The sequence below is a fragment of the Gavialis gangeticus genome, unplaced genomic scaffold (genome assembly GCF_001723915.1).
Source record: "Gavialis gangeticus isolate Ggan-Ray unplaced genomic scaffold, GavGan_comp1, whole genome shotgun sequence".
Taxonomy (NCBI): domain Eukaryota; kingdom Metazoa; phylum Chordata; order Crocodylia; family Gavialidae; genus Gavialis; species Gavialis gangeticus.
The window spans coordinates 7,032,279-7,045,003 of NW_017729030.1; the positions used below are offsets into that span (position 1 = coordinate 7,032,279).

General features: G+C 38.3%; 1 protein-coding gene across 3 annotated transcripts in view; it reads left to right on the forward strand.

The window, feature by feature from the left end:
- Positions 1–9,177, forward strand: part of STOX2 (storkhead box 2) — a 120,684-nt gene extending 111,507 nt beyond the window's left edge. For all 3 annotated transcript variants that reach the window (XM_019521891.1, XM_019521892.1, XM_019521893.1), the window contains 2 exons: positions 76–335; positions 3,425–9,177. In XM_019521891.1, the coding sequence (XP_019377436.1) occupies positions 76–335; positions 3,425–3,620 (456 nt within the window). In that variant the 3' untranslated portion in view covers positions 3,621–9,177. The remainder of the gene's footprint in view (positions 1–75; positions 336–3,424) is intronic.
- Positions 9,178–12,725: the final 3,548 nt, after the last annotated feature.

A 12,725-nucleotide genomic window follows, 5' to 3' on the forward strand; every position in this document is an offset into this window, starting at 1 on the left:
AAATTATAGAATCATGTGAATGAATGGCTCATCTTGCAAGTTAGGCAAATTACAGGACTGCTAAATATGTATAAGGTATCTGATGATGATGACTCGGAGGAAGGAACAAATAAAAATGCTGAGGAAGAAAAAAACAGGGATGATGTGGGCACTATGCAGTGGTTACTGGAGCGGGAAAAGGAAAGGGATCTACAAAGAAAATTTGAGAAGAATCTTACTCTCCTTACCCCAAAGGAAACTGAAAACAGCAGCAACCAGAGAGCCACACACTCAGCTCGCCTGGACAGCATGGATAGCAGCAGCATTACCGTAGACAGCGGGTTCAATTCTCCACGGTAGGACTATAAAATTAATTTTAAAGGCCACTCTTGAGTTATTTACATGGTTCTTATGTGGGTTTTTTTGTGTGTGTTTTTTTTTTTTTTTTTTAATAAAAATTGTTTTCCTTTGCATGTAGCAAGGGACCTCAGGATGTATGCAGAGGACTCTTTGTGTAGATTTTTTGGCTACATACACAGAGCCAGATTGTCCTTTCGCTTGAAAGAGTGTCAGTATGGAAAAAAACTTCTTTGGCTTTGATACTTACTGAAGGATGCTGGTGTAATTAGGCAGACTGCCTTGCTGATGTAGGTTGAGTATCACAAAGGGAGATTTTTAGCTTTCTACTTTAGCACATGCTGTATTGGCTCTATCTTCTTTAGTATCTCGTTGCCCTCCCTCTTACTGTGTGGCAGTATGTGCTTTGACCTGCACTGTCGCTGCAGTTCATCTGGAAAAGCTAATGCTCCATGGTGCCAGGTACTGGAAGTGAAATGTAGTTCTCTTTCACACCACTCCTGCTTCCCAACCTCTGAGGGCAAGTTAAGATGTATCCCTTCTGTGTAGTACCTGTTTCCCCACCAAGTACAGAAATTAAATTTTAGTGATTTCATTTTTTAACATATTATTGGGGACTTTCTTAACAATAACAGGAGCAAATATTAGAAAGTAATTCTAAAGGAAGGAAGAGTGATTTAAGTTTTACCTTGGTCTAAGCAACCAAGTTCATGTAACTTTTTGGAAGGTTTTTGTCCCTTTGACTAAGCTCATCTGCTATGTAGAAGTTTAGCATCTTTCCATTATAGGAAAAGTAGTTCCAGCTAGTATGAGGTTATGTATATTCTCCTTTTAAAACTTAAATCTTTTATTTTTTTAAAAAAAATAAAATATGCCGTACTTTCACCTTGCTGTTTTAAATTTGGTCTAGCTCAGTGTGCAAATTGTTTCTGTTTTTTCAGGACAGTGGGCAAGTGTTTAGTTGTGTATGAATCATTTCTTTTACTTAACTCACTGGTAGGATCATATATTCCAAACTTGCAGTTCAGTTGATTCAAGGAGAGATAATATCTTCCCTTATTGTTTGCATGGAAGCTGAAACTTCTATCTGTGATCCAAAGAAAGCTAAGCTAGCATGATACCTGAGCATAAAAAGTTTGGTGTATTATACTGCCAGCTAAGCCCTACAGAAAACAAAAATGTCAGCTTTTAAAATTAAGCTTATTGTATTTCCTTCACTTAAAAAAAAAAAAAATTATCTACTTGTTTGCATCCCTTTGACTGGAGTCTGTAACATGAGTCAAGTTTGACAGAGTAGTCAAAATGCTGTATTTAAGCCAGGATTTATTCAGGATATTTCAAAACATTTTTATTCTGAGTTTAAGTCTGAGGGGACTACATTTAGATACTTTTTTCAGTTTCATTCTCAGTATTGTTCTATTGAAGTAATTGGAGGATAGAGTGAATGTAGCTCTTGAGCCTTATTTAACAAATTATTATTCCTTTCCCATCATGCAACAAAAAATTGATTTTGAGAAAGAAAGTACAGAACACCTGAAAAAAAAATTACTATTTTTGCACCATAAAAGGAAAAACACATTTCAAAAGGATGACAAATTGGAAAAAATATATTTTAACAGGATTTCGGTAAAGAATTTCATCAAGGTAATTTGACTTTAAGAAGATAGTTTAACTCCTTTTTTGTTGTTGTTGTTGAAAAAACTTCTGCCAGACTCACTGTATCCTTACCAGATTGAACTGCACACAGAACTGTCACTGAAGCCTTGGGTTGTACAACTTGTAATGATCAGCTTGTGACATCAACGTTAAAAATGATGGTCACAAAATGAATGTCACAACTTTGTATGAGAAATAAGTAAGAAAAAATGGCAGTTGTTCATGCATCTGTTCCCACTGAAGAAGAGAGAAAAATGACATAATACAAGTATGCACCCTGAGTACTGTCTTACCATGTGTCCACCGAAGCCAGCTGGTGAAAGTGAGTAGGTATAGCAAAGGAGACCTGGAGGAAGCATGTCTGCTGCCTGTTAAGACACCTCACAAAGTTTTCCAAAAGATATCAGTGATTCTTAGTTTTTCTGTTCATGCTTCTTATTTCATAACTGTATTCAGGCCTCTTTTTATAATACTGTAAGCATCTACACAGCCAGTAACTATGAAATAGCCAGCAATGGAGCAGGGCACTGTTTAGGAATAAATAACAGGAGCAGATGACTTTTTACAAACACAACCTGTTTTCTTGCAAATGCCGTTAGTTGATAAAACCCCAAAGAATAGAAATAATGCAGAAGTAGTAGTAATAGTAGAACTGTTTTAAATACAATAGGCAAGATTTTCAAAAAATTATGGCTAATTTAGCCTCCTCTATTCATATTTAGAAACCTTTATTGAATGACCTAACTTTGAGAATTGCTAAATGCATAGCTACTCCCTTAGATAATTGGTTTCTTGCATTCAAAGTACTTTTATGTTAGGCAGCTGAAATAAAACTATTGCTCTTTAAGGACCTAGTCCTGGGAATTGAGGACACTCCACATGTTCAAACCTCCACTCTGAAGTAAAATTTGAAAGTGCCACAATTGGGTATATTACACATTTAATAACAAATAAAGTTTTCTATTTGGCCAGATCTACCTGTGTACAAATTTGTCCTTTAAAGGAGGCAGCCATGTTGTTCAATAATGTTTGTAGCTCAGTGCAGTCAGAGAGCAGTTTCAGTGGAACTGTTTTGTGCAAAAGTGCACAAGCCTGGAAAGAAAGGTGAAAGATTTCAAACGCAGTATGAAAGTTATTTGCCTGAATAAAAAATCCAGATGTCTGTTATTGGTACAAACCACATGTGACAACTTCAGGTCTGTTTAGTAATATACCTATACCATAACATGGTGACTAGTGAGTACTTCTGGAATCCATTTTGAAGAAACATATGTGAATCATCAAACTGAGATGGTTCATTGATGTGACACTACGTACAAACACAGGAATCCTATTATAAAACACCCCATTCGCTGTTCCTCTTTGCCAGATAGATATATAGGTATGTAGTATATGAGTGTATGTGTGTGTTTTTTTTTCTTTTCCATTTTAGTACTCGTGAGAGCTTGGCTTCCAACACTTCCAGTATTGTTGAAAGTAACAGACGTCAAAACCCAGCTCTAAGTCCTGCACATGGTGGCGCAGGTCCAACATTCAGCTTTCGAGCAACTGCAGACCCTCCAACAAGCGAAGCTGAAAAACTGCAGAAACCTGCTAACTGCCTGCAAGCTTCTGTTACTAGTGTTTGATAATCATTCTGCCTCAGATCTTCTGTCTCATCCTATACAGCGAAGTTTACGACACTGGGGACTGATGTTTACATCTTCGGGGGAAAAACAAGCATCTCAACCACAGTTTTAGTGTTTACTTAAACTGTGCTGCTATGTAGGCTAGGGGCAACAAAGAAATCTTTACTTCAAGGTATTGCTTTTCACATTTGCGGCTCTGTAGCAACAGAATAGTGATAGGGATATAATATGTACACTTTTTTGCTTCACTTAATTGTAACTGAGCACATATATGAAAGTCTAGACACTGTAAGTGTAATCTGCATTTTCAATGTCCATGCAGTTGCCAACTCCATTAAAAAAATGCCACAGATGTGTGATGTGCCCTGTCAGAGGCTAAATTCTGTCACAGAGTTGATCCTTTCCCTTCAGAAAATGAGCCACAGCTGAAAGTAAACAGCAAAGGTCACCTTAAGAGAAAACAATGCAAAATGCAATTAGGAAAGACATCAGCTCTATATGTGAGTTATTTATACATCGGTCATTTTCACTGTGAGATTTGATGACACAATTTTTCAAGAATCCATAAAAACAAGTGAAAAGAGATCATGTTTTAAGTAGGTGGGATAGGAAAGAATTATGGTGGAATTGCATTATTTTTTTCTGTAAAATTGTAAGAGATGCTTGCTAAAACTTTCTTCTTAATCTCCCCCTATTCCAAACAAGGATGTAGGTCATTCAGCAGAGGGGGAGGGAAGGAAAGTTTTTAACTGTGGTTGAGGCACAGCAGGGAGTACCATAAAAGGGTTTTGTTCTTGGGGGCTTTTTTTAAATCAATAATTTAAGAATGGTGGTCTCATTCTTATCACTTCTGAGATTCCAGCTTGCTGGTATAAGAGAATCAGGAAAAATAATTTGTTTGAACAAAAAAGTTCTTTATGATACATATGACAAATATGGCCTGAAGAGTTGATTTCTTTCTAATGGAAGGATGTGATTCTATTTTATGTAGTTTTTAAATAGAGTGCCTAAATTAGGCTATTGAGACTAGCATACATTGTAGTGGTTTATCAAAGAACAAATTTAGAGAATTATAAACTTCAGGCTTTTTATTCAAAGAATATTTGCAATTTAGCATTTTATTGGGGGAAAAACATAGTTTTTTAAAATTGCATATTATTAGAAATTAAATGTGTCCATATAATTGACAGAAAACATCCTAATTCTGCAGGTATGTTATATTCCTTTGTACTACCCTAAATTGTTGCTCTGAAGTAATTTACACTATATTAATTATTCTGGAGTAACTGTCACAAACAGTCAAACATCAAAAGCGTAATTTCTAGGTAAAAAGGGCCAAATTCTAGTCTGTTACTTATGCAGCCCTGTACTGCAGCAAACTGTCTTCAAAAGACCCCACATTTGCTTTTTGATAGAAGAGATAGAAGTTTGTGTAAGAAAAACAAAGATATTAAGAAACATGATCAGCTGTATAAATTGTTGAATACAAATTGACATGTACGTTGCCTGTCACTTGTTGGTACCCAGGTATTATATCCAGTTGTTCATTTTAAAAGAGTATTTTCATCAGGTTCTGGTGACATGTATAACCTGTATAAACCATTTGAGCTTCACTCATGATCTATATGGTCATCTGAAGTTTTTACTACAGCCTTATATTAGACAGTTGGATATTAGGTACTTATGCAATGGCTTTATAACTCTGGACACAATTGGTTTCTGATTCTGGCAAGTATATCATACAGTACCTATCTCTATAACACCCAGTAAATGCATGAGTCTGTTTTCATTATTTTTATGTATAAATTCCATTTCATAAGAGCAATAAGACCTTTCAGTGCATGTAAGGGAAATTATTGTGCTTTTGGTTGGTTCGAGTCACTTGGCCTTTAGCCTCTTGCCTTATCATACCTTCCAAGACATGCTATAATTACCCAATAATGCATCTTACTGTCACATCTTATTGCTTACATATGTAACTCCAAGACTGCTTATTAAATGCAGACACCAGTCAGGTTTTTTGTGAGGAGTTGTTGTTATATACTATGCAGTGGCTGACTGTGATTTTGTTTGAGACATTTAGTAGTATGTACCAATTCAGTAAATAAAAATGTTGAAACAATACCTTAATTTATAGCTGATGATCTGAAAATGCAAGTTACAGTATTAAAAAGTTAATAACAAAGACATGTTTTACCTTTTGGGGAAGTTTTTATTTTTGTTATAAACTCTGATTCATTTATACAAAAAACATCATTCCAAAAAATATGATAGTATCTACCTAGAAACTGTATGTGATTTCTGAAAGTTCCCATAGATCAACAGACACGTCATATTAATGTTGACATGGCATTGTAGTAATATTAATGTGACTTCAAATATGGAATGTAAACAGAAGTTTCAAATAGAAATGTTCTACTCTTGAATTCTTTTAAAAAAAAACTTAACAATGGACTAAAAGGAAATTCCATCTTTAGGCTCTGGCAGCAAAACCACGAGAGTGGAGCTTGAGTGCTTTATGTCACCCTAATCCTTTGATGAAATCATAGCCTTGTATTACATGGTTGCTTATCTATCATTCTTCTTCTAATGTATCAATTTAAAGGTTTACAGAATTAGAATAGGTTGAATCTGTGTTGTATTCAACTTTTAAAGGGTCAACACAAATCTGTCGGCATTTTTGCACACTTACTATGTATTATAATACAACATGTTACTTTTATGGTAATTTTTTTTACACATATAACTACCTCCATGAATTTGATGAAATGCAGCAGCGTAAAAAAAAGTGTATTGTAAAAAGCAAGGTTAAAAACTTTTTGAAGCATTAGGTCATGGTGTTCTCTTATGTGTCACCGCTTGTGTATGAAGTCATCATGTTTTCAATGCCATGATTTCCTTATATTATTAAATTTGGCTTTCAGGTGAATAATTTGAAATGTTGACAAAGCCACATAATTTTGTTGATAGTGAATGGAAGGCTAAAACCCTCCATCATCTTTACTCCATTACTACTAAAGTTTCTACCTAGTAGGGAGTCAAATATAACTATAATTTAACACATTTTGAACATCTACGTATGATCTGAACAATCATATGATTGGCAGTTTGGTGTTTAACGGAAGACATGCCGGGTATTTTCTTGCCAACCTTCAAACACTTTGAGCCCTATTCTGCCTTCATTTATGCTAACATATCAAATCAGGGCTTCCTTAAATGACAAGAGCTCTCTGAGCCATGTGTTATTTAACTCTCATCTAAATGATGTTCACTTTCTTTTCTAAAGCCTGTGCATCATGAGCGCTTACTCCCTTTGAAACTAATGATAAAATTGGAATCAACTTCATTGGGAGCCTAAATAAAATGTGTGGCAGGGTGCCCATTGTACCAAGAACTTGGGCAGACTTCCAATAAAAATGAGGTTTGCTGTTAAGTAATAGCCAATAACAAGCCACCTTTTAAAAAAAAATCTAGAAATTTTTCAAAAACCAAAGGAGATAAGTGGCAGCTGACCCATGGCAGCTCTATTTTATCTACAGTCCCTGGATTTATTAATACCTCTTTCACAGAACCCTTGGTATTGTTCAGATGTAAATTAGTACACAGTCACTAGATTAATCAGTTTTGCTTTGTGTATGTCAATTAAAAAATTGTAGGAAAATGGTAACTATTTGATTCCACACAACCTCCCATTTTAAAAAGTAAAATGTACTGGAAAACAAAGTTTTTAATTAAAACTTTGCCCTTACTTTTGATGGCGATAGCAGTCTTTTCTGAAAGGTCATATAAAAAGCAGTATTTGATACCCATTACAAATCTTGATAATATTTTGCACTTATGCCTATTATGTGAAGATGTCAAAGCATTTCACAAAGATGAATTAAACTTCACAAGTTTGTGATGTGAATATCCCTATTGTTATCCCTATTTTATGCAAGGGCACACTTAAACACAGAGTTTGTAAGGCAGATTATGAACCAGTCTTTCTTTCTTTCCCTTGAAAGACATGAGAATAACAAATATTTAACCAAAGTGTTTAATGTTTACATTCTAAAGTTATTTTTCTGATGTGTTTATTTCAGTAATGTAGGAGAGAACGTCGTTTACAGTTCTGTGGAGGGTTTTTAAATTGGCAGTGCCAAAAATGTTCACTGTAGTAATATGGCTGTTCACAAGCCAGCAGTGGTTCCAGAAATAGTGATTCTAATTAAAAGTTTGTTTTTCAAATACATTTTACATTCTTTTTCCCAGGGTGTTCATTCAAATTGCTGTACTGAGTAAACAGATAGTCCTCTTCCAATTTAATGTCACTTCACAGTTTACAACCCTCTTTGCTCCTCTGAAGAAGACTGTATAGTATTAAAGACAAATGCTGTATTTTTTACTTAACTTCTTATCTATTAGATAGATATCTAAAATTTTGCCCGTAATAATATACATAATCATCCTGTAGTTTAATACATCAGAATTTTCAGTAGACTCAGATGAAGTCAATGAAGTTATTCTGGCATGAAGCTGGTATGTGAGAAAAATGGGATTTTTGCTTTTTTTGTAGCAGCGTTCTAACTTTTGATTTCAGTTTTGTCGGCGTAAATCAGGAATAACTTCACTTTAAATTTATCCTGATGTAACTTAAATTAGAATCAGCTATGAACTCCATTGAAGCTCTGTTCTGAGCTGAGGATTTTTGTTTCCATCCCCTTGGATTAAATATGTAGAAGGAGCAGAAGACCACACGTTTGGATTTGAAAAATTGACAAGCTTAAAATGTAGGTGCTTCTCCTATGGCTAGGTATGAAATCTGTAGTGAAATGCACAGTCAGCAACCCCTTATTCCCAACCTGGATGCTAACACAATCACCATCTCTTCTGCACCTAGGAAGGGCAGATTTCAGTGCAGTATAATGCACTCCTGTTGTATTGTGGATAGAGCCACCCAAAGGATATTCGCACGTAAGTATGAAAGGTCTGAATAGGGCCCTTAGAGTAATTGACACAAATATTACTTTTCTATGTAGAGGAGATTTGAGTTTAAAGGGATCATAATTCTGCAGGTAATTTTTTGAGAGTGACTGAATGTGACTGTTGCATTAGGTTTAAGTGAATTAATAAATGCAAGTGGGACTTACTGTATGTTAGAAGGGAGTTTTGCAGCCAAGACTGCCTTGTATAAATGTGTTTGCACTGAAAAAAATTAAAAATTACTTGGTCTCTGGTTGCTGTAAAGGTCATCCAAGATGGATGTTCTGTTTATATTGTATAGTATTTCATATGAAATAATTACAGTTCATGAAATGTCTTCCCTAATGTTACTGATTTATAACAGCACATTTGTAACATGGTTTTTATTGTGTCAGTGTACCATATTGTAAATGATGATTACTTGTCATGCTTAGTATAATAATTTAAAGGAAAAAAGGACAGGGATTTTTGTAAGTCTATATTTGAAAGTCCCTCCATATAGTAATATTGTGTTCATGTTGTTTATGTAGTGTTGTGTGAAATATCCATTTTGGATTGTGTTACTTTTTAAGATATTAAATAACATTTGGTTATATGCTTTAAGTGAATTTTTTGCACCTCCAGGGGATGAAGTGGAAATGTATGTCCTAGTTAAAGCAGTGGTTTCTTCACTGTTTTGTAAAGTACTCACAACAGAGTGGCTATCTCAGAAAACAAAGGTTATAATAGCTTGATCTTTTCATGGTTAAACAATTGAAAAGTGGTCTGAAATAAATTGGGCAAAATTCATTAAGGACAAGTGCAAAGTATTACACATAGGAAGGAATAACCAAATACACAAATACTAAATGGACAAAGACTGACTAGTAGGGCTGTGCGAAGCTTTGGTCGCTGATTCAATACAGCGGAGATTCAGCCCGATTCAGCGGCTGTATTTCCAAATCAAATCGGGAGACCCCTTAATCTCTCCAAATTGAATTGGAACCCTCCAAATCAATTCTGAGATTCAACATTTGGGACATAAACACAGCTTTTTTTTTTTCTACATACCTCAGGACACCAGGTGGCTCATGAACGCTGAGATGGTGGGGCAGATGGAGTGTCCCACGGGAGCACCGGGGGGTGGGGTCCCCAGTGCACTTGGCGGCAGACCTGGACCAGAAGTACTTACGGGGCCACTGCCAAGCATGCAGGGACAACCCCCCTCCCCCCACCACACTCTAGTGGGATAGTCCATCTGCCTCACCATCGCAGCATTCACAAGCCGTGCCTGGTAACTCAAGATATGTAAAAAAAAAAAAAAAAAAACATTTAAAGTTGTGTTTATGGCTAAATCGCTGATTCTCCGACTCAGCATCGAATCTTCAGATTTGGATTTGGCCAAATCGAATCGGGTCAGTGATCTGAATCAGCGAATCAAATCACTGTCCCCCTGAATCACTGTCCCCCATACTTGATTCAGATTTGGGATGAATCTGAATCAGGTATGGCCCACTTCGCACACCCCTACTGACTATATACTGCAGTTCTACAGAAGAGAACCTGGGGGTTGTGGATCGCAAGCTGAATCGGTGAACAGTATAATATTAGTGCAGAAAAAGCTGATTAACACGCTGTGATATATTAAAGTATCATATACAAATCATAAATGATTCTTCTACTCAGTTCAGCACTTCTGAAATCTCCAATTTTGGGTGCATGCTTAAAGATATGGATAAATTGGAAAGAGTTCAGAGCAGAGCAATAAAAATGCCCAGAGATTTAGAAAATCTGTCATGCAAGGAAAGGTTGGAAGATGTGGGATTATTTCATCTGAAAACTGAGTAGACATATAGGGGTAGGCATGATACAGGTTTATAACAGTCATCTTGTATTTGATAAGAGGATAGTGATCTATTGTTTTCTGTACCCAGATGGCGCAGGGATAAAAAGGTGGTGGGCTTAAACTGCACTTGGGGAATCTAAATGATCTATTAGGAAGAAATTTTTAACTATGAGGACTTTGTATCTAGAGAAGCTGTGGAATATTAATCACTGGCAGATTTTAAGAGTAGATTAGACAGCTGTTTTATTTGCAAGGGTTTAGAGCAGGTGGTTGGGCTCCCCTGAGCAGGTGGTTGGGCCAGGTGACATTATGTGGTCCTTTTCAGTCTTATTATTATTTTTCAGTCTATGATTATTTTTGGTAACAGTTTTCACCCTTATTTTTTCCTAATCTGAGAATTCAATTTAAAATTTGCAGTTTAAATGGAACCTGCACTGTGGACAGATGTAAGTACGTCATTTTAAGGGAGAGGGGAGGGCTTGCTGTTTGGGGAGTGCATCATTTAAACTGAAGTAACTGTTTCATCTGTCTGCTCCTGTACAGATATAATAAAGGTAAACAGCTGTTACTTTAAACCTGAGTGATATAGGTTTAATGCTATAAGGGTTTAACTTTACCTTAGAGTAGAACAGAGTGGACAGATTAAATAGTTACAGTGGGATCAGATGGAAAGCACTACACCCATACATGCCTGTCTAACTACAGTGGATGTAATAACTGAATTCACAAGAATATAGTTGAAATGGCTCAAACTTCATTGGAAATGAAGAATCCCTTAATGTATTTGTAAAGTCAATTCCTTGTCCTAGGGGTGTAGGTTGTAGCTGTGTTGGTCTAAGGACATAGGCAGACAGGGTTCTTTGGGTGAATCTGATATCTTTTATTAGACCCACTTAAATAGTTGGAAAAAAAATTAAGCAAGCTTTCAGGTTTAAAAAAAGCCTGATGAAGGGGTTTTAAACCCGAAACTTACTTAAATTCGTTTTCCAACTATTTAAGTTGGTCTAATAAAAGATATCAGATTCACCCAAAGAACCTCATCTGCCTAATTCCTTGTCTTTGTTTTTTTTTTCTTGTCCCCAACCACATGGATGAACCAAAGCAGGTCACAGAACAGATGAGAGAGAATTCTAGCAAGGCAGATTTTTGGTAGAGTGCAGATAACATCATGTTAACATTTGTGGACAGATCCTAAAGGTGATATACATATGCCATTTTACTGCATCCCTAGGAGAAGCAGGAGAAAACGGTTATGAAGAGATTCTGAACCCAGAAGGTTTGGCTGGGTGGCAGAGTCCTGTCTTCACTGTCAAAACAGCTGCTACTTTCCTTGTCGGTCATTCATGTTTCGCCTAAGCTCAGGTATGAAGCTTTGTGAACTGTTTATGATAAAACAGGGGTGGACAATTATTTTGTGCGGAGGGCTGCTTGCCTAGTTTTGGCAGGCTGTCGAGAGCTGTGTGGGTAGCCCCACCCCTTCACAGGTGCCCTGCCCCCGGTCACCATCTTGGGACCAACGTCCTAATGTCTTGGGACCAATGTCCCAGGGCCAGCACCAGTGGGGCCCAAAGCGAGGCACAGGCTGGCAGGGGTCCGTGGAGCTGGGCTGGGTTGCACCAGCAGGGAGGGGGGAACTGGCCTGGCTCCATAGAGCCCCGGCCAGCTGGGACCCCACGCTCTTGCCACCCTGCTCTGGGCCCCACCAGCACTGGCTCTGGGACACTGGTGCAGGCTCTGTGCTCCCACTGGCTCCCTCCTGCTCACACCCAGTGCCCCCCAGACCTGTGGTACAGGCAGGGGGCAGCGCACAGCCTGATTCCCTGCTTGCCAGCAGGGAAGAAGCTGGTGCTGAACACAGGGAAAAGTGGCCCCTTGCCTGCCCCGTGGCCAGTGCTCCGCATTGCAGGTGCTCACAGCCCATGTGGGGCTGTCTGGAGTAGGCACAGGCAGCCCCAGGCAGGCTGTGAGTGGCTGCAGTGCAGGGCACTGGCCATGGGGTGGGTGAGGGGCCGCTTTTCCCCACGCTCAGCACCAGCTTGTAACCCGCCCCACTGCCAGCCTGGCAGTGGGGCCAGGTTACAAGGTGGTGCTAAGCGTGGAGGGGGTGGGGAGAAAGCACCCGCTCTCCACCCCGTGGCTGGCGCCCTGCACTGCAACCACTTGCAGCCTGCCTGGGGCTGTCCAGAGCAGGCACAGGCAGGTCCACACAGGCTGCAAGCTGCTGCAGTGCAGAGCACCGGGCATGGGCAGGGAGGGGCTGCTTCGCCCCCACCATGCTCCTTCCCTGCCCTGGGTCCCCCCCCCCCCCCCCCCCCCCC